The 22,982-nt window shown below is 35.7% G+C and overlaps 1 protein-coding gene across 7 annotated transcripts in view; it reads right to left on the bottom strand.

Annotated features, from left to right (window-relative positions):
* The window catches only part of TBC1D32 (TBC1 domain family member 32), a 179,508-nt gene that overhangs the window by 47,504 nt on the left and 109,022 nt on the right, over positions 1 to 22,982 (bottom strand). For all 7 annotated transcript variants that reach the window (XM_061131943.1, XM_061131944.1, XM_061131950.1 and 4 more), the window contains 2 exons: positions 22,863 to 22,959; positions 9,783 to 9,908 (listed from right to left, as the gene is read on the bottom strand). In XM_061131943.1, coding sequence (XP_060987926.1) covers positions 9,783 to 9,908; positions 22,863 to 22,959 — 223 coding nt within the window. The remainder of the gene's footprint in view (positions 1 to 9,782; positions 9,909 to 22,862; positions 22,960 to 22,982) is intronic.

Raw genomic sequence — 22,982 nt, 5'->3', positions numbered from 1 at the left:
TTTAAATGTGTAAGGAGAGACTATGCGAGAACTTTCTGTATTTCCTGCTCAATTTTGCTGTGAATCTAAAAGTACTCTAAAAGTTTATTAATTTAAAGAAAAGCTGAAAAAAAGATGCCTGTCAATGTAACAGTATATAAATATTTGCATATACTACCACCAAAATGGATATAACCAAGTGAATTATAATTAATATGCAATTTAGAATTATTTTTGCTGGAAATAAACGTATCTGAAGAATAACTGATATGCTTATAATTAGGGCAAGTCAGTTTTAGTCACTTTTTAAATTTGTGCCCTGGTTATATTCAGGATATTGACTGTGACACATATTAACTGAATGTACCCTTTTTCACATCCAAGAGTATTTTAAAGATATAATTTATGAGGAAAAGTTAGTGTTCAACATGTCAGAAATGTAAAGTCAAAAAGGGATAACATGTGCTTTCCAACAACTACAGTTCTAACAAGCTACATCTCATGATACAGCTTAAGCAACATCTCTAGATAAAAACGGTTTTTTTTTAATTTGTGGAACTGTTCATATTGATTTCAAGCTGAAATATTTAAATATTTAAACGTATGAAAATGCAACAGTTAAGGATTAGAAAGAACACTAGTATTGTAGATTATTTATAGATTGGTTCTATCTTCACACACATAAACACAAATACTCCCACTTTTGGAGAAATCTTTCAAGTGGTTTATTTTCTATGGATCCATATGTAAATAATAGTCCTTCAGTTAGAGCTTTCAACTTCTATGTGTTTGTTTTCAAGTCACAAAATACTGTCTCTTGAGATTATAATTTTTCAGAAATCAGGTGAAGAGAAGAGGTGTGTAACTGCTAGCATGAGGAAAGTAATGAACAGGATCAGGTTCAGCCATCAGACAGACAGACAGAAATATGTCAGTGAAGAGAAAACACACATCTGTGAAGGTGCTAAAACACTAAAGCATTTGAAACTTGAGTCAACAGACTAACTGCAGACTTTATAATGTATACCACTTTCCAGCAAGTAGTGATCCTGAAATATGAAATTATGCTATTAGATCTTAATATATTGGAGGCTTATAAAGTAATTGATGCATCCTATATAAAGATGACACCATTGAATCAACCAGAGAAAGTTCATAGTTTCTACTTATTCCAATATATTTGTTTTGCCCAGCAATCCAAACAGCACTATGTACTTCCGAATATTCTGAGTGATAAACTACAGTCATGGAACAATGTTAAAAACTAATTCATATGTGGTAGTTAAACCCACAGTTACAATTTATTGGTGCCATCTCTCTAACAACAACAATACTGCATAATTACTAACATGGCTATCTCAGTACAACTCACTACATGTCAGTTCACTAAAAATTCCATTATCTGTGACTCCAGGAAATTAATTCACATAAAACATTTCTTAACTTTAAGAGTAAATTAACTCCAGGATATTGCTATTGAGAAAGCAAACTGTTGAATATTGTTTTAGGTGGATTTTTCTTTTGAATGACAGACTTGGAATCTCTATAAAGGATTTTAAATTAAAAACCGTCTCCTTTTAATTATACTCAGTCCCTAGGGTTGGACTATGACATCAGTAGACTATAAAACCAAAGTTTATGATATTTATATGATAAAAGAGGACCTGGCTTTTACAGCTGAGGAAAAACCAAAGGCAGATTGTTCAGGGATAAGTGTTTTTTCCCTTGGCATTGCCATCACAACAGCAGCCGGTTCCAGAAAATTCAGCATTCGTAAATATGCATGGTTTCTCAGGATTCACTCTTTAATTCTTTTATCTTTTATCACTGCTGGCACATCCTCAGATCACAAGAAAATCACACTATGTGCTCAGTTTTTTCCTGATCGTTATCCTGCATACAAACACCAGATGTTTGTTCCTTGAACACTTACTTATTCAGAATATACCACACCTTTCATGTGTGAAACAAATACATGCATGGAGGGAAAGTAGAGTCTGTGGACTCGTTACCACTGGGTGATGGGGAAAGTCCTGACTCTCTGCTGAGGTCTCCCCTGACACCATCCTGTCCGGAGAGGCAGGGTGTCCATGAACTGGCTCGTGAGAACAGAAGCCCCGGCTGCGGCCAAGTCTTGTTTGCAAGACTTCTACAGTGGTGTTTGACTGGGTTAAAGTGCTCACTTTCTGCAAGTTTTGTCTTGGTAGGTTGCCTTTATCCTGGTCCTTTGGTTAGAGGGAGCAGGCTCTTATTGCCCAGGAGCCCTCATTTTTTTTTCCGTGCATCCACTGACATTCTTCATCACTCAGCCTAGGATATTTGAGGCAAAAACAAAACCTAAGAAATGTCATCTTTGTTCCTTGGATCCCAAGGTCCCCAGTTTGTCTTTTCAATCCAGAGTCACATATAAAACATAAGATGATGTCCACAAATCTCAGATGTACATAGTAGGAGAGAAAAGGGAAAGATCATCTACTCCATCTTTTAAAAGTAGATATCATCTCTTTTCTTTTTCATTATGAATATTTAGACCCCTTACAGGCTGGATGTAAGTTCTGCCATATAAATTAGACTACCAGACACAATTTTTAAAAAATCCTCAGCCTCTTTCAAATCATTCTTTATTCTTACATTATTCACCATTAATACTGAATCTTAGAGAATTATCTGATGTATCAAGTACAGCTGCTTTATAGCCATAAGTAGATATAAGACAGGTCAATTTCAAGTCCATGTAAGTAAGTAAGTGAAGTCGCTCAGTCGTGTCCAACTCTTTGCAACCCCATGGACTGTAGCCTACCAGGCTCCTCCATCCATGGAACTTTCCAGGCAAGAGTCATAGAGTGGGTTGCCATTTCCTTCTCCAGGGGATCTTCCCAACCCAGGGATTGAACCCGGGTCTCCCGCATTGCAGGCAGATGTTTTACCATCTGAGACACCAGGGAAGCCCTAAAGTCTATAGTTACACAGCAATTATGAGTATTCTTTGAGTATACCAGTGCAGCTGAAGTTCAGGATTCCGAAGGTGATAGATTAGAAATTGTGCTGAATTCCTCTTCCCTTTGATTAATTATACCAAGAAGACAGTCTATGAAAAAAGGAGCTTTGGTAACAGAATCCCATGATGGGTAGATACCACTGGAAGAATACCACTAAGGCTAGCCCAATAACGATATATGATGGTGCTCACAGCGTTGAGTGACTGGAAAAAAACAGAATTGATGCTTTTGTCCCTTTAGGGGCCATTAGTGATCCTCGTTTAAGGTCTCAGGCTTTCATCATAGCACCTCTTATGCTTTCTTTGGTGCCTTAATGGTTCTCTTTCTGCTTAGAGCAGTCTGTACTTACCTGTATGTTTCTCATTTTTTTAAGCTGATTTACTAGCACTTTGATATTATCAGATAACCTAAATTATTAAAGATTTTTGTCTCTTTCCTGTATATTTGAAATCATAACTGGCTGGGACAAAGGAAAGTGTTATAGGAATCCGATCCAGAGATAAATGAGTAGACTTTAAAATTACTTTGTGTAAGTACATTTATTGACATGGAAAATTCTATACAATATTGTATTGAGACAAATGACAAAAGAAAATAGTATGCTAGGTATTAACTCTTTGGGGTTAAGAATAATGATAATCTTACCCTGCAGAGATTATAAGGCAAATTTTAGTTTCTTCATTTTGTTTATAATTTCTAATTTTCCTAGAATGATCATATAGTTCACAAAATAATTTAGTTGCTAAAAGGTTAATACTAGATTCAAAGTAGTAACTGAGGATATGGATGAGAAAGAACAGATTTTAAAAATTTAAGAATAAACTCTATAAGACATGGTAACCAAATACATGAAAGTCAGAAGATGAAAGAAAAAGATAAGTCAAGAAGAACTAGGTTGTTCCCTTCAATTACTGTACTAGGTACAGGCTAGTGATTACAGGCAGAAAAAATGCAAGAAGATGAACATATTTTAATACTTTCCATGGCATCTCATACGGATAAAATCTAAATGGCAGGACAAAATGAGAATACTAGATTAAATGCTCAGAGGAAAATTTTTTAAAAAGTATATCAGTTCAGTTCAGTTCAGTCGCTCAGTTGTGTCCAACTCTTTCCAACCCCATGAACCACAGCACGCCAGGCATCCCTGTCCATCACCAACTCCCGGAGTTCACCCAAACTCATGTCCAAAGAGTTGGTGATACCATCCAACCATCTCATCCTCTGTCATCCCCTTCTCCTCCTGCCCTCAATCTTTCCCAGCATCAGGGTCTTTTCCAATGAGTCAGCTCTTCACATCAGGTGGCCAAAGTATTGGAGTTTCAGCTTCAGCATCAGTCCTTCCAATGAACACCCAGGACTGATCTCCTTTAAGATGGACTGGCTGGATCTCCTTGCAGACCAAGGGACTCTCAAGAGTCTTCTCCAACACCACAGTTCAAAAGCATCAATTCTTCAGTGCTCAGCTTTCTTTATAGTCTAACTCTCACATCCATACATGACCACTATAGCCTTGACTAGATGGACCATTGTTGGCAAACTAATGTCTCTGCTTTTTAATGTGCTGTCTAGGTTGGTCATAACTTTCCTTCCAAGGAGTAACTGTCTTTTAATTTCATGGCTGTAATCACCATCTGCAGTGATTTTGGAGCCCAGAAAAATAAAGTCAGCCACTGTTTCCACTGTTTCCCCATCTATTTGCCGTGAAGTGATGGGACCAGATGCCATGATCTTAGTTTTCTGAATGTTGAGCTTTAAGTCAGCTTTTTCACTCTTCTCTTTCACTTTCATCAAGAGGCTCTTTAGTTCTTCTTTACTTTCTGACATAAGGGTGGTGTCATCTGCATATCTGGGGTTATTGATATTTCTCCCAGCAATCCTGATTCTAGCTTGTGCTTCCTCCAGCCCAGCATTTCTCATGATATACTCTAGCCAGAAGTAAATCTGAAACAACAAAAGTACACCTTCCCCCTTTTTTAAGGGGACTCTTGATTTGTGTCACCTTATTATCCTAAATGATTACGTGGCAGATCTAAGGCACAGTTCAGTTCAGTCGCTCAGTCGTGTCCAACTCTTTGCGACCTCATGGACTGCAGCACGCCAGGCTTCCCTGTCCATCACCAACTCCCGGAGTTTACTCAAACTCATGTCCATTGAGTCGGTGATGCCATCACCATCTCATTCTCTTCTCTTTCATCCCCTTTTCCTCCCACCTTCAATCTTGCCCAGCATCAGGGTCTTTCCCAAAGAGTCAGTTCTTTGCATCAGATGGCCAAAGTATTGGAATTTCAGCTTCAGCATCAGTCCTTCCAATGAATATTCAGGATTGATTTCCTTTGGGATGGACTGGCTGGATCTCCTTGCAGTCCAAGGGACTCTCAAGAGTCTTCTCCAACACCACAGTTCAAAAGCATCAATTCTTCAGCACTCAGTTTTCTTTATAGTCCAACTCTCACATCCATACACGACTACTGGAAAAACCATAGCTTTGACTAGACGGACCTTTGTTGGCAAAGTAATGTCTCTGCTTTTTAATATGCTGTCTAGGTTGGTCATAGCTTTTCTTCCAAGGAGCAAGCGTCTTTTAATTTCATGGCTGCAGTCACCATCTACAGTGATTCTGGAGCCCCCCAAAATAATGTTGGTCACTGTTTCCATTGTTTCCCCATCTATTTGCCATGAAGTGATGGGACCAGATGCCATGACCTTAGTTTTCTGAATGTTGAGCTTTAAGCCAGCTTTTTCACTCTCCTCTTTAACTTTCATAAAGAGGTTCTTTTAGTTCTTCTTTGCTTTCTGCCATAGGATGGTGTCATCTGCATATCTGAGGTTATTGATATTTCTCCCGGCAATCTTGATTCCAGCTTGTGCTTCATCCAGCCCAGCGTTTCTTATGATGTACTCTGTATGTAAGTTAAACAAGCAGGGTGACAATATACAGCCTTGATGTACTCCTTTCCCGATTTGGAATCAGTCTGTTGTTCCATGTCCAGTTCTAAATGTTGCTTTCTCATCTGCATACAGATTTCTTAGTTTCCCCCTCAGTCAGTCTCTCCCATCAGGAAGCTTCCATAAGCCTCTTATCATTCTCCATTAGAGGGCAGACAGAATGAAAACCACAATCACAGAAAACTAACCAATCTGATCACATGGACCACAGCCTTCTCTAACTCAATGAAACATATGAGTCATGCCATATAGGGCCATCCCAGAGGGGCCGGTCATGGTGGAGAGTTTTGACAAAACATGGCCCACTGGAGAAGGGAATGGCAAACCACTTCAGTACTCTTGCCTTGAGAATCCCACTGACAGTATGAAAAGGCAAAAAGATAGGACACTAAAAGTGTCCTCAGGTCTGTAGGTGCCCAATATGCTACTGGAGATTAGTGGAGAAATAACTCCAGAAAGAATGAAGAGATGGAGCCAAAGCAAAAACAACACCCAGTTGTGGATGTGACTGGTGATGGAAGTAAAGTACGATGCTGTAAAGAGCAACATTGCATAGGAACCCAGAATGTTAAGGCATTCCAGGTTAACATGTTAACAGTTAATGTTAATCTAAGGCACATTTTTGCTCAAATTCTGCCCTCAGTGCTATTCTCTCCACTAAAAGGAACCAGAATTTCTTGAACTACATTTAGGAGCCAGAAACATGAGTCCAGATGACCTCACTGCTGTTATGCCAGGATTCTTTCAGAGAAAAACAGAAAAAAATAAAGCAAAATTTAAAGGACAAAAGGGCATCTTAAACAAAAACTCTTAAAAGTCCAAGTAGTAATAATTTTCACATTTGAAGTATAGAGTTAGACAAAATGTATTATAGTTATAAAGCATACCAGCTCCTAATACTGTCTATAAGACATGTTATATATGTTATTTAGTGGCCAACTCAAATTAAATGAATTCTACATTGTATGCATGTGTGTGCTTGTCATTTGACTCTTTGCAAACCAATGGACTGCAGCTGGCCAGGCTCCTCTGTCTCGGGATTCTCCGGGTAAGAATACTGGAGTGGGCTGCCATGCCCTTCTCCAGGCAATCTTCCCAACCTAGGGATCGAACTCATGACTCTTATGTTTCCTACATGGCAAATAGTTCTTTACCACTAGCACCACCTGGGAATCCATATTATCAACACTGGAAAACAAAAACAGGAAGAATATACCTGGAACATACTTAATTGTATAATTATTAGGTCACAAAAGACTAGTGGGAAATAAGGATTAGAAGATAATGTGAAAAACAGAAACATTTTTATAGGGAAATTACTCTAGGAAGATACAAGAGTAAAAAAAATTAAACACACAATTGATGATGGAATCTAATGTTTAGAGTGAACAGACAACAAGCGGCTAGTGTAATAAACTCAGCAGAAACTAGAAGTCTATCAGACCTACAGGAGCCTTCCTGACAAGAAGAAGAAAAAAAAAGAACTGTGGAATTATTTATATTTTAACAAAGAAAAAGAGGCAGTCCATGAATACATTTGAAATTCAACCTAATGGAATAGAGTGTCTACCTATGTTCTCTCCTGAAGTTGAATGAAATAAACACATGAAAATGAATGAAATTTATAGAAATTCAGAGAACATGTTCTAATTAGTTCCATGTCAGGAAAAAGGTCTGGGATATAACTGAGGGTGGGGTAGAAGGTACACATAGAACAAGAATAATGTTACGAAAAAGAAAAATGTGACTTACGTTTTAAAAAATTAACTTCAGCCTGTGGGTCTTAGGTCATATAATATATTGCTTCTGCCAATGATTCATTACAAGTAAGTGCAGGAATATCATTCAAGTGCATATCTACATGGTCTCATTTATTTTTATAAGCTGAAAACCTGGAAAGAAAACTCTGGAAACAGCAGGAGCCCAAGCTGGAGAAAGCTGGAATATCTCTCTCCTGATAGCTGTCTAGTGGCCTGGGTTTAAATCAATTTGGAAAGACTACTTATAGATTGCTCTCTCCTTCCTTATCATCACCTACAAAAGGAGAGTAGCTGCCCATAGCAGGGAGCAGGACAGGGAGTCAACAGTAGGTTCTCATTAAATTCTTGTTAACTGAATCTCCTTTGTCTACCTCCTTTTGGATTCAGAGTATATAATTTATAGAGAATTTAAGACATCCATTCACTCATTATCATAATTATGAAAAATATTAATGGAGGTACATGGTATTCATTGTGCACTGCAGGGTTTTATATACAGATTTGAGGGGGAAACTGCAGCATAAGTAATGATAATTCAAAAACCTTTGGTTCTTGATAACTGTGGATTGCTTATATTTAAAACCCAAATTGAATCAGATTATAGAGTCATTCTGTACATGTGCATGAACATAGACAAATAAATAAGCGTGCTTGCCTTACAAAAGCATGTATTTCGTGTTTCTCCCTTGAGCTTACCCCCTAAACTAGTTCAACTTTTAGCTTATAAAAAGAAAACCATGCCATGAGATTGGAGATATTAAAAATATTTTTCATCTTCTATCTCATCAGTATTATGCTCACCTGGGTTTATTTAATAAATGGTCACCTCCCATGAGCAAAACATTAGGTACTAAAGAGAAAGTGCAAAGAGTTACTACTGTAAACAGATACTGAGCATGGTTTCGGTGTCAGATTGTTGGGTTAACTTCTTGGATCTAACACTGTGGACTGAGCTCGTTGCTATGAAGAGTAACTGAATTTTGTGTAACCAACTAGACCTTGCTGGGCAGAGAGGTTAAGATCTATTTTTAAAAGTAGCTCACAATCTAATGATGGACACAGTATCAGAGTAATGTATAACTAAGACCAAGACTTGTGGGAAGTGCCTGCCCCAAGATTCCAAACAGAACATGGTTTTAATGATAATGCTCTGCTCCTTTATCCTGTTTCAGAGTTGTGAATAGAACTGAAGAGGTGATTTCTCTTTTGTCTTATCACTATCCCTGTAAGAAAGAAACTCAGAAAACTATATCTTTAGTTATTGTGTTTAAATAATATACCAAGCTGCTATTTTCTCATTTTGTTCTGTACCCTTTGGCATTTGCAAAACCTATTTTAAGTATTCTCTGTTATGCAATCAGTGATAAACATATATATATATATATTTTTTTCTAATAGCCATTTTTAAAGTATTTGGGAGTGTCTAAAACAGTTGAACTGCTCATTTTACAGTAAAATTTTGGAGAATAATGTTTTATTTTCTTGCCCTAAAAATATAATTTCTCCAACAAAATATAAACTTATTTTTATTTCCCATTTTTAATTTTATAGCAACTGATAGAAACATAAGAACCATAAAGCATGACTGATAAATAGGACAATATTTTTAAATTACAGCTTTCAAGAAATCTAGCTTATATTGACATTAAAACTTAGTTCTTGGAGTATCTTTATTCAAGATAATGTTAATTAAAACAAGGTGATTTTATGAAATCAAGCACACATATAAATATCTGAGTATAAAACAACTTGCTAACTGGTCTAGAAAACACAGCTGGTGATATCAAGCAAACCATTACCTAGGCAAGGTAGATTTAGCTTAACAAGACCTCTGTGACAGTATTAAAAAAAAAATCTGCATAGTTTCTCAAATTTTAATTTTTGTTCTCTAGGATCACAAATTTCCCAGAAGTCAATGGACTTCTAGAACTAATGTTATGTATTCTCTCACAGAGTCGGACACGACTGAGCAACTGAACTGAACTGAACTGACTGATTCTAGATATGCCAGTGTTAATCTTGAGAAACCACAGTTTCTGTTAATAAACATTTCAAGCCAAAAAAAAAATCCCACAAAAATTAAAAAAATACTCACCACCTCCACTGATTATATCAGGTTTGGCTTTCATTATTTTGCAGAATTGTCTTCGGCAGTTTTCTATCCATGAAGTTTGTTTATCAGACATTTTGAAGCACAATAAAAGTTTGCCAAGATCATTGTCTAATAAGAAAGATGTCTTGTTATGTTATTTTAACAAAAGATGCTAGATACACTGAAAAATAAGTATTAATGTTAGTAATGTAAACAGTTATAAGTTCCAGAAAAAAATATTTTATATGGGTTTCAAAAGGAAAGAGATATTTTTCTGTAATTATATCTTACACCATCAAACTGCTATCACCATATTTATCAAAAACTCATAAAATGGACTGATTTATAACCGTTACTCTTTCTTACACAAACATTATTCATTACTGAGTATTTGATTTAATACAGAGTGCGGACCTTAAGATTTCACTACAGAGACTGATATAAACATTATACTAATTCTTCATGTACATTCAGGTGCAGTTTTATTCATTTCTTTTTTTTTTTTTTTTTTTTTAGAGCCAACCACGCCTTTATTAGTTTCTGCAGCAGGGCAACTGGAGCCCCTATCTACAAGGGAATTTTAGCATGCTACTCTGGCTACTGGGCTTATTCATTTCTTTAAGGCAAAAAGAAAGTATAAATGTAGAAAATCTCTAGTCAGTTATTTATTTCCTCTTTTTGGTAAAAGGAAAAAAAAAAAAACTAGGCTGAAAATGAATCATGCTAAAAAAGCATGCATGCACGTGCTCAGTCCAACTCTGCAACCCTTTGGACTGCAGCCCACCAGGCTCCTCTGTCCATGGGATTCCCCAAGCAAGAATACTGGAGCAAGTTGCCATTGCTGCCTCCAGGGGTCTTCCTGACCCAGGGATGGAACCAATGTCTCCTGTGTCTCCTGCACGGGCAGGTGGATGCTTTTACCACTGAGTTACCTGGTAAGTCCCGCTCAAAGAGCACCTTTTGCTAAATTATAACTTTTCTTCTTTCTTAGCAATTTTATGAATATGGCAATATTAATTTTATGTTTTCCTTTTATTCACATGAGATTTTTCCACCTTCCATTTTAATTGTATTCCCATCATATTTTGCATTAGAAAACATCTAATTTATTGATTTAGAAAACATCTAAATATCTTGAAGATTTAGGTGTCATTTAAAAAGGATATACAAATACATATATATATAAGCATATATACTATTTACTCACATATATATGTAAAAATTCAAAGAGGAGAAAAAAAAAATCTCTTCTTTCTAGAAGAGCAGAGGGTGGGGGGATAGACAGTCACATCAACTCATACACTTTACCACTTTCCTTGAAGGAGAATTTGGGGAAAGAGGAACAAGACCATTTTCCATGTATAAAGTCAAAGGCCTGATTGCTTCTACCCAAAGACATGGTTTGGAACACTATAAAATACAGCCATCTAAGGGGCTAATGAATTTCACCAAGAAAATATCAGTAGTCAACTTAACACTAAAGAGGATTTCAACCAACTCCTGGTCCTTTGAAATGAATACAATTATAATAAAGAAAGTAAGTCCTTATTCTTAGGAATTTTTAAAAAAATAAACTTTTACCTTACTAAACTATTTTATTTTTCCATTTAATTTTTATAAAAATACATTCAATAAACATGCATGGAATTCCTATGTGGCTATAACAATCTAGACAGACAAGGTCACTGGCCCTCATGAGACTTACATGTGTGTGTATTTGTGCATAAACAGTCAGGAGTATAACTGAGTATAATCAAGATTTATTAATACGTATCATTCCAATGATCTAAGCTGGTTTTATTTAGCCCTAAAAAAGCAGTTACATATCCTCACTCAATCCTCATGGTTTTCATATACAAAATTATATGACTGATTGTACAAATCATAATTCATGTAACTATTTCCACATTTGACAATTAGGTCACCAAAAAAGCCTTCTCATATCAAAACTACAGAAATATTCTTTTGTACAAACATTGTGAGTAGGGCTTCCCAGGTGGTGCTGGTGGTAAAAGAACCCACCTGCAAATGCAGGAGACATAAGAGACGTGGGTTCAGTCCCTCGGTTGGGAAGACCTCCTGGAGAAGAAAATGGCAACCTACTCCTGTGTTCTTGCCTGGAGAATCCCATGGACAGAGGAGCCTGGAGGGCTACAGCACATGCGGTTGCAAAGAGTTGGACACGACTGAAGTGACTCAGCATGCATGAGTATACAAATGTATCAAATATATGCACACTCATAAGTATCCATATAAACCAGAAAGAACTGTTCTGTTGGAAGAATGTAGAATTCTGATACTTAGTAGTAATCTAATATATTCTCTTTAAATATCAAGGGCAAAATGATCCTATAATATTCCACAAATGGCCTCAATCAGAGGCAATATCTAGAGAAAAATGAAACTGATTTAGTCAAAGGAGAAAATTACTATTTTTAATAAAAACTCCAAACTTGAAATAAGAAATATCATAGCTGATAATTTTGTTGGAAATTATATTATTAACAGCAGAGTATTAATGTTAAATGCATCTTGATATAAGTTAGGTAACAGACAACTGAACAGCATTAAATGGAATTTTTATAGTTTCCATTTAGAATATCTACATTATTTATTCCCCAAGAGCAAACTATCTAGAACCCACTAAGAATCACTAATTATCTGTACCTCTTAATTCCCTTTACATATCTAGCACCACTCCATAAGTATAAAGTAAGATACAAGGATATAATTATAGAACAGAGAATGCAGTCAAGATCTTATTAAAAAAAACTTTATATGTAGTATAATCTATAAAAGTATTGAAGCACTACGTTGTACACCTAAAACTAATATAACACTGTAAGAGTCAGACAGTTCTATAAAAAATCACTAGTAGTACATGACTGAAAAGACAAAAGCAGTTTGCTTTTCATCTTTGTTTCCTTCTGTGTCAATTCTTTCTATCCATGTGTGACCCTGTCTTTTATAACCACCACCATCCCTCAAGGCGAAAATGTCCATAAAGCTCTTTTGTAAGTTATTTGCTATTTAAAAAACCTGCTATCTTTTCTTCTTCCCTCCTGCTCACACCCTCTTCTTGCTCTCCTGTCTCTCTCCTTTCACATTTGCTATTCTATTTTGCTCTTGCATTTCCTTCCAAGGAAAAAAGCACAGGCACTAGACTGTAAACAGTCCTGAAGCAGTAAATGTGGTATGCATCTGAATCTACCAACTGGGAGAAAGGCTGAAAGACCCAATTTAGTACCTGGAAATTTGATTTGAGGCAATTAACAAATGCTGAGCTGGAGACAGAGTGCCTAGGAGACTCCTAGAGAGACAACTTTGTATCCTCATAATCTGGTTATGGTTTCCCCCGGATCTCAGTGGGAATGTGAGCTCTTCAATGTGCATATATCACAGCTAATAATATTTAGTGATTTGATATGTTTACTGAAAATTTGTATCTGTAATGTTAAAAAGTTTGAGGAAAACAAATCCTTTATTTCCCTCCTCCAAATCTGGAACCAAATGAAAAGTAGACAGGAGGATATAAATGCAGTTCAAAATATCAATGCTAGTACCGTAACAGCTAAATTAAGCACCTTAACTTGGATCTCCTGCCACATGGACTTAACAAATCTCTCCCCTGCACTGAAAAAATATATTTAATCATACAGTGATGAGACAACCAAAGGTATCTCCTGATTGCTTTTGTTAGGAAAGCTATGAGTATAATGCTAACTGGAAAAAAAAAAAAAAAAACTGGTTTAAATAAAAATTAATGAAAAGATAGGCTAACTTGGAAATATAGCCTTTAAGTAGTCTAATCCAAGATTTTTCATTCCCTCTCCAAAATTCACCTACCAAACATTTTTCCTTCCTAACTTAGTACATAATAAGTGAGGAAGTCCAGAGAGAGGCCAGTAACTTTACTCTAGCAAAAGCCCTTGGGCATGAAGAATGAGGCAAGGAGAAATGGAATTACCGGAATGGTATCATAGGAACACAACAATTCTAAATCAGTGATTTGGGGAATAGAACAAACCTGAACGATACATAAAATTGAATGTTTACCAAAATTTCTTTGTTTATCGTCACATAAAAAATTTAAAAACCATAGTTTTGCTTCTGGTCATGATGGAGAAACTGGAAATATACTTGCCTTCCTACCATAAATAACTCAAGAAATGGTTAAAATATATCAAAACACTGTTTTCAGACACTGGTCAACAACAGGCAGTATAGGACTGTCATGTCTGAGAAAAGGGAAACTAACAAGGTACCTTTACAACTGGGCCCTGGTTTTTTCTAGAATTACTTTCAACATCATTATGCAGGAAGTGGGGCACTGAGTTAAAGACACAGAAGTCAAACTGCAGAGAGACTGAGGAGCCTAAAATTTGTGGAAGAGGGAGAACAAAGGAAGAACTCCAAAAATCTGTTTAAGTTTTTGTCTAGGTGGTTGCAAAGAATCGGCTGTGCAGATGAAGAGTGAGGCTCCACAAGACTGGGCAGAGAACATGAACAATTCTGAGTATACATACGGCGAGGAGATGTCCAAGTTACAGAAAGACCATGAAGAGTCCTCCTCAGAGTTCCACAGACCAAAAAAGTCAAACCTTCGTAAAAGAGTTAAATTAACCTTAAAGTAAAGACACGGGGCTTCCCAGGTGGCGCACTGGTAAAGAATCCGTCTGCCAATGCAGGAGCTGCAGGTTTGATCCTTGGGTTGGGAAGATCCTCCAGAGGAGGAAATGGCAACCCACTCCAGTATTCTTGCCTGGAGAATTCCATGAGCAGAGAAGCCTGGTGGGCTACAGTCCATGGGGTCACACACAGATACGACTGAGCGACTAAACACACACACACACAAAGACGACTTTACACGTACCCTAACAAAAACAATGAAAGCCCTGAATGATCAAACTGATTTCACAAGTAACTTGACTGCATGGCCTGAAATGTCCATTACTCTTTAAAGAAAACAAAATCTAGCACTCAACTATGTAAAATTAATAATGCTGAGTATTTAATTAAAAGTTACTAACCAGTAGTTAAATCAATTATATTAATTGATTTATATTAATTATATTAAATTATATTAAAGACACAGAAAGGACCTTGGTTATACAATTACTGGGTAAATATTTTAAAGCAGTTGTTTTTAAGAATTTTAAGAAAATACACCATGGAATATTACTCAGCCGTTAAAAAGAATTCATTTGAACCAGTCCTAATGAGATGGATGAAACTGGAGCCCATTATACAGAGTGAAGTAAGCCAGAAAGATAAAGAACATTACAGCATACTAACACATATATATGGAATTTAGAAAGATGGTAACGATAACCCTATATGCAAAACAGAAAAAGAGACACAGAAATACAGAACAGACTTTTGAACTCTGTGGGAGAATGTGAGGGTGGGATATTTCAAAAGAACAGCATGTATACTATCTATGGTGAAACAGATCACCAGCCCAGGTGGGATGCATGAGACAAGTGCTCGGGCCTGGTGCACTGGGAAGACCCAGAGGAATCGGGTGGAGAGGGAGGTGGGAGGGGGGATCGGGATGGGGAATACGTGTAACTCTATGGCTGATTCATATCAATGTATGACAAAACCCACTGAAATGTTGTGAAGTAATTAGCCTCCAACTAATAAAAAATAAAATAAAATAAAATAAATAAAATAAAAAAAAAAAAGAATTTTAAGAAAATACAAACAAAAAGTGAAATTAAGTCAAACTGCAGTTAATCTATACTGGAATCCTCCTGAGTAAAATGGTACACACAAATGGTGCATGTAACAAACTAGATGAATCTTGAATTCATTATGCTTAAAGAAATCAAGCACAAATAAAGTATCCTACGTAAGTCTATCTATATGAAGTGCTAGTATGGAAAAACAAATCTACAGCTATAGTTCTCAAATGGGCTAAGTTTTGCTCTGGGAGGCGTGGGTGCAGAGAGAGACCTCTATGGGTATCTAGTGAGCAGAGACCACGAAAGCTGCTAAAAAAAAATCGTACAATGCACAGGACAGTTCCCTCTGGCAATAAGCACTTTTTACCCAACCCACTTACTTACTTACTACCACTGAGGAAATAGGAAACATCAAGTTTCATGTTTACAAAATTCAATTACAACTGATAATAGTTCATATCTAAACCCTGAAATTCTTTGTTATGGTAAGTACTATAATCTTTTCATACTTGATGATATTGTATAATTTTTTTTTCAAAAGATTACTATATAGAAGGAAAGATTATACTTATTATCACAGATGATGTAAAAAGAAAGAACCTCCATTTCAAGGACAAGAAAAATGTAAGCACAATACAAATGCAAAGAAAATCTATGCAAAAAACTTTGAATACTTCTTTCCAAGGGTATCAGACATTCTGAATGCCCATTTTATACTGAATATCATAAATAGCTGCTATAAAAGAAACAAAATAAATGGAAGATTTAATAAATTAACTTGCAACAGATTCCTAGGCTTAATTTGGAAAGTCACCCATCTATCAGTCTGAAGCATATTTGTGAAATATTTGCTTCCAATTTGTGCTTCTGCTTATCTTTTCCTTTTCCATGTAGATTAATACAGTTATGCCACTTTATTCTTAATATTTACAATATCTAAGGAAAGACTCTGGAGTGGTCTCCAAGAAGCAATTGAAAAGATGCTTAAATTCTCTATATTAGTTCTCCCTACATTTCTAAATGTGAGAGTATCTAAATTCTTACACTGTCTTTATTTGGTTTGAACTGTGAGTTCTTACACATATGACATCTATATTTTATACAGATTATACTTCACTTTAGAATTATCATATCACTTTTCATTTTAATATGTGATAATTAAGCATGTACTATAGGAGGCATCAGAGTTTTTTTTAAAAATGAGCAATTAGTTTTCCCTTATCACTTGCACCTAAACTAGCAGGTGATTTATTTCTGCTATCTGCCACTGATGTTTGTTTCAAACATGCAAGAAGTACATGAAGAGTTTTTACCATTCAAAGGAAAACACTTATTCTGATTTTTAAACTAAGTATCTCAACAACTACAGCTCAAGATTCATGACATTGGAAAGGAACCATATTTTCTTATTCTCTCAGTTAACAGGATAATGCCAAATAAAAGCCATTTACCTTTTATCTGCAGAAAATAAATTTTAATTCCAAGGGTAGAAACAATACAGAAAGAAAAAAAAATGAGAAAGTGCCTGACTTGACATAAAAGCCTAGATAAATATTTGATAAAAAGGAGAATTCATCTCCAAAAATATTTATAGACTTACTATATATGTAAGACATAATACAAAGACTTTCAAAATCAGAACAAACAATACCTGTCATCATGCTGCATTACATTTTATGTAGTACATATTATTTTTCAAAGCACTTTGTTTTTCTTATGGGATTCTATTTTCGGTTGATTGGAGGAGAAGTGGCAATCCTAAATCTTACATAATTTATCAGACTAGGAATAAAAGCAATCCAACCTACTCATTTGTTAATTTGGCAATTTTCATTCTTTTATTAAAATGTAGTTGCTGTTGTAAGTCATGCCACTCTCCTTTTTCTCTTAAGCTCATTTTTACTTCAGAACATTCATAGGTTTACCTGTATCAAAAGTTACTAATATGTTTGAGGCTTTCAATGAATAGCCATTTGAATTTCTAAGATCAAAAAAAAAAAGCAATCACTGCCAGTGGCCTGGACATGGATGACCTTGTGAATCAATGCTGTGCTTCGGCTGGCCCTGTTAGAGATACGAGAAGCATAAAGGCAATGACAAAACAACATACTCTCTACTTTGAAGATACCAGCCCCAACAAAGCAAATGTATTTCTGAGTGATTTCTTGATAAAGACAGAAATTCTACAGTAATAAAGTAGATAGGATATAGGCATGAATTAGATTGCTGGTTTTTATAATTAAGCCTGCATAAACTTTATAAAATAAAAAATAAAGTGAATGGAAGATGCTAGAAAGGGAAGTAAGGAGAGCTTATTTCTCATTTTACTGAGTTATGTCTTTCCAAAGGCCAGACTATGCTAGCCAACTCAAGCCATTTTTATTTCTCAGTATGGAAGTACTGAATTTCCCTTTCTCCTAAAAGAAAGAAGTCCCCATCCTGAACACATCAAAATGGAATGCTGAAGAGCACACTCACTGATTAGTGATGTAATAATTCCTGGGAAATCTAATTTTAGCTTAGGAAAGCAAAAACAAAACAAAACAGATTGTTGTCTCAGTCTTTCTGTTTCATATAGGAAAGGAATTATGAGTTAATCTCTAGCAGTTCACTGACATGCTAACTGGCACTTGGTTTTAACTACTGCACAACTCTCCAACGTCCCTTCCCTCCTTCTTATCTTCTACACAGGAATAATAAGTTGCTGTACTAACACATTTCTTCCTACTTTTCTCAACTCTCAGATAACAGAGAGATGATATTTTGGAAGAAAAATTTTCAAGTAAGTTGATTTATGATTATCCACATATATGACATATGTACATAATACTTATCAGTTTTTTTAAAGGCTTTTACATTTTAATATAGTGACCCTAAAAACGTGTACAAAGAAAAATAACTGAACCAAATGGTGCCTCAAGATTCTTATTTACAGATGAAAACAAATCATCTAATAGCTAACACTGATGCCACGGAACTAACAAGAGGCAATTTAACAGATGAAGAAATGCTAACTGTAGCAAGGAGGATAAATCTAAAAGTTGGGAGACAAATTAGGTGAATGTCAGCCTGTGCACACAACTAAAGTGAATTTTTTCCACAACAATGAAATGATATCTCAAAATACTGCAGTGCAAGTGACTAAAATAACACCTATCAGAATCAGTGAATCATTACCTCCAAATTGAAAAAGCAAAATGGCAAGTATATGAACTCTTGCCTTTAAAACAGCTATTTGTATCTTAAAGTATTACTAGCTTAAACAGCTTAAATGCATCATTACTAGCTTAAATGCATAATTTATGTTCAACTTATTGAACAGTGTTTAACGAGGAACATTACTTTGAATTTAGTTTTGTATCTGCTAGAATTATGTCTGGCTCCATTATTCTCACAGAGGTTACAGGGGCATCATCACTATACTCTCTCAGGTACTATGGAAATTTGGACATGCTTCTGATTTCCTCTCCCATTCTCTGCTGTTCTTCTATAAGTACAGGGTCAGTGAAACATGAGCAATATCAGAATGACATAAGTGTGATTCATGTTTGACTCAGAATGTGTCTATGTAAAATCCCTTCCTGTGGTACCTCTTGGGCTATCCACTGACTGGCTAGATCATTCTGTCCTGCTTAACAGAATCACAGTAATGTCAGGGCCACCATTAGTAGGAAGTATTAAGTATTGCTGTAAAATTGAGAATAATGTCTTATTCAAACACTTGTATTCTAGGCATTAACAGAAAGGTAACTAGAAGTTTCTGCCCAGTATGGTGGGAAAATATGAAATTAAATAAACAGACCTAAAATTGTATTAAACTAAAATACGACATGTGACAGAAACTGGGCCTTGTAGATTATAGGGAAGTCATTAGAGGGTTTCAATTAGAGGAGTAAAAATAATCCAACTCACATTTCAATAGCATTACTCTTGCTGCTGTGTTAACAAACTGAACAGATTACTACAACAGTACAGTGAGAGATGAGAGTGAATAGTGGATGAGTGAAAAGTGGTTTTGTTTGAGGTATGAAGAATCAAGAACATTTGTGACAGAAATGGGTCAGCCGGTGAAGCATCTGCCTGCCATGTGGGAGACTTGAGTTTGATCCCTGGGTCAGAAAGATCCCCTGGCAGGAGGAAATGGCAATCCATTCCAGTATTCTTGCCTGGAAAATCCCATGGATGAAGGATCCTGGAGGGCTACAGTCCATGGGGTTGCAAAGAGTCAGACATGACTGAGTGATTTCACTCACAGATGCAGGTTATAAAGAGAAAAAGAGTCAAAAAAAAGTCTTCAACTTTATTGCCTAAAGAAATGGAAGCACAATGTTGTCATTTCTAAAATGAGGAAATGTACCAAAGGAATAGATTTTGAAATAGAGTATCAGAAGTTTATCTCAGAGTTGTTAAATTTGATATATTTACTAACCACCCTAGCAAAGGTATCAAGTAAACAGATATGAGTACTGAGTCAAGTAGAGACACAGGTTAAAGATATAAATCTGTGTATATTGGACAGTTATTTTAGCCATAAGACTAGATGAAATCCCCAAAAGAACATGCACACATACAAAAAAATACAACTGAGAACTGAGGGGCACTCCAAAGTTGAGAGTTTGGAGAGATCTGAAAGATCCAACAAAGATGAAGAATTTGCCAGGAATTCAAGGGGGTGGGGGGAATAATCAGATAATGTACTTTCTGAAAGCCAAATAAGAAAATGTTTCAAAAAGCAGAGGCATCAAACATGTTAAGTGATAATACTAAGTGTAACAGGATAAGTACTGAGATCTGACCCACTGATTTAACCCTGGTAGAATGGCAGGGGTGAAAGCCTGATTAGCTTTCAAGTAGATTCAAGAGAACACAGAAAGAGAATAACTACAATACTAAGATTAGACAATTCCTTGAAGGAATTTTGCAGTAGAAGGACAGACATGGAATTGCAGAGAGGGGAAAGCAAGTTCAAAAGAAGGTATTTTAAATATGAAAAATTAATAGCATGCTTGTTGGCTTATGGAAAAGATACAGTGCGGAGGTCTACCAAGCTCTCATCCCCTAACTCCATAATCCCATGAAAAAACAATAAGGAAAAAGAGAGAACTGTTAGAAGCAATATCTTTGCTGAGAAAGAGAATGGAATGTATTGCACAACTGAAGAAGCTGGCCTTTTTAAGTAATATTTGCAGTTTCATTCATAGTAAAGCAAAACCTAAATTGGTACAGATGCAGCTGAGTCAGCCAATATGTATCAAGCGTATATGGACGCTGACAGCTTCTATTTCCTCAGTTTGGGGAAAAAAAAAGAAAAACAGTTATCTGACAGGAAAGATTGGGAAGAGGTGAGGAAGGGTTGATTAATGAGAAGATTTGAAAATAAGTCATCTAGGAGACTAGGAGAGTAAATGGAACTGGGGACACACTATGGGCTCACTAAAGGTTAATAACCATTCTGCAAGTTATCTTCTGGGCTAGACAGAGAAGCTATTATTACTCCCTTTTCTAAATCACTTTTAAGAGTAGAACAGGGAATAAAGTTATACTCCTCTGAGCTTCTCAGGGAACTATCAATTTAATCTTATTTTCTGATTTGTCTGCCTTAGTCAGTTTCAAATAAAGCATATTTTTTATCAAACTACTTTGAAGAAACAAATTACCTAATATGGCAATCACAAAATAAGGTTGATAATGAGTGAATTTGCTGTTCAAAAGAAAAGATGTATTTGTTTCCAAGTGAAACTTAGCAAAGATAGCAATGTGATTTTGAGACAAGGAAAGGGGTTGAAGGGTTGAGGCAGGGAGAACAGACCATATCTTAACACCTCATCTTATCTCCAGGGCTTAGTGAAGTAACTGATAATCAGCACTCACAAACCATGTTGAATAAAGGAATGAGTAGATGAAGAAATAACGAAACCTAAAGAAAGAATGTCAGAATATTTAAGACTGGCTAAAACACTGAAAGTAGCGTAGAAAACATACGAGTAAAAGATTGGGTTCACTGAGAGATGCAAGTCAGTGTGAAGGGTCCAAAATGATATTCTTTCAAGGGTCTCTTCTTACTTAATATTAACCCCACATCTCTGAATTAGGTCAAATAGAAAAACACACAGGCAAAATTGTAAAAGACAATATTAAAGGCTTTTAAAATTCCCTCATGTTCTCTTTCCCTAACCTTTAGGTAGAGAGGAAAAAAATAGAATTTTTGCCTCTGTGCAACTGCGAGACACAGAGTGTATATATTAAACACTGGATAGAAATAAAAATATTTATCAGTTGATGGCCTCTATTAATTGATTTAAGGTAAGTAAACATAGGGAAAGGTAAATGGCTTTATGAAAGAAGAAAAATGTCTTACTTGTCAATAACAACTGTGGAATCTAACCTAGTGAAATCAATTATATACGTTATTTTTTTCCAATGCAAGTTTGTTGGTAATGCAAAGATCATGTTGATATCAAGAGTTAACTTCTCAAATTAATGGTTTAATATCTTCATATTTCATCTTAGAATTCTCAAGTCTAAAAATTGCTTGGTTTTTTTATTGCTCTTATGATAAGGTCTAAATACCTGAACTTGAGGTACCTAGGCCTTATGATCAAACATGGCTTACCTGTCTAAGTCTTATCTCTGGTCACTTGCTTGTCCTCACATATCATATCTCACACATCCTTGAACTACTTAGAGTTCTTAATTCAATTTGCTCCTTTTAGTCTCACTGCTGGTTCCTGTCAAAAATGCTCTTTTAATACCCAGAAAATACCTACTTCATGTCTTACATTAAACTTAATGTTCTTTGGAAGAGCATCTGCTTTATGAACTATCCTAGCAGGCTACACATTTTCTATTTAGTTCCTATCACACTATAATACTATACGATTGTCTAATTACTTGACTGTATTCTCTAAAAGGTCATGAACAGCTGACATTTAAAATTTTTTTATTTTACTATATTTATATAACATTTATATTTCAAGTCTTGAACACACAGGACTTACATGTGGCACACAAGTATTAAAAAAATATTAATCTGTTGAATAAAGTTCTGAGGAGGGCATGGCAACCCACTCCAGTATTCTTGCTTGGACAATGTGCAGGGACAGAGAAGCCTGGCGGGCTACTTCTACATATCTAGAATTAATTCATCGAAAATCACTAATTCCCTTTTTAAAACAAACAAAAAAAGATTCTGATAAGAATTATTCAGCATCATACAAATATTAGTTTAGTAAAGAGTATGTGAAATAAGGAAAACTTACAAAGGAATAGATATAAATCTATCCACATGTACAAACTGAAAGAAAAATAGAATTAATCTGCCTTCAAATTATGTCTTTTTTTCAAAGTATTAAAAAAAAAATCACTAAAACATGGCACTTGACGATAAGCATTTTACCTTGTTTTAGATCAGTACTTCTTGTAACACAGTCTGACAAATAGCAGTTTGGTAAAGGGTATGATGAAAACATTGGCCAAGGATATGGTTCATTACCCTAAAAAAGAAGCAAGACAGATG

The sequence above is a fragment of the Dama dama genome, chromosome 28, assembly GCF_033118175.1.
Source record: "Dama dama isolate Ldn47 chromosome 28, ASM3311817v1, whole genome shotgun sequence".
Lineage (NCBI taxonomy): Eukaryota > Metazoa > Chordata > Mammalia > Artiodactyla > Cervidae > Dama > Dama dama.
The sequence above is the reverse complement of the archived record's forward strand: the minus strand, read 5'-3'. Positions and strand labels throughout refer to the sequence as shown.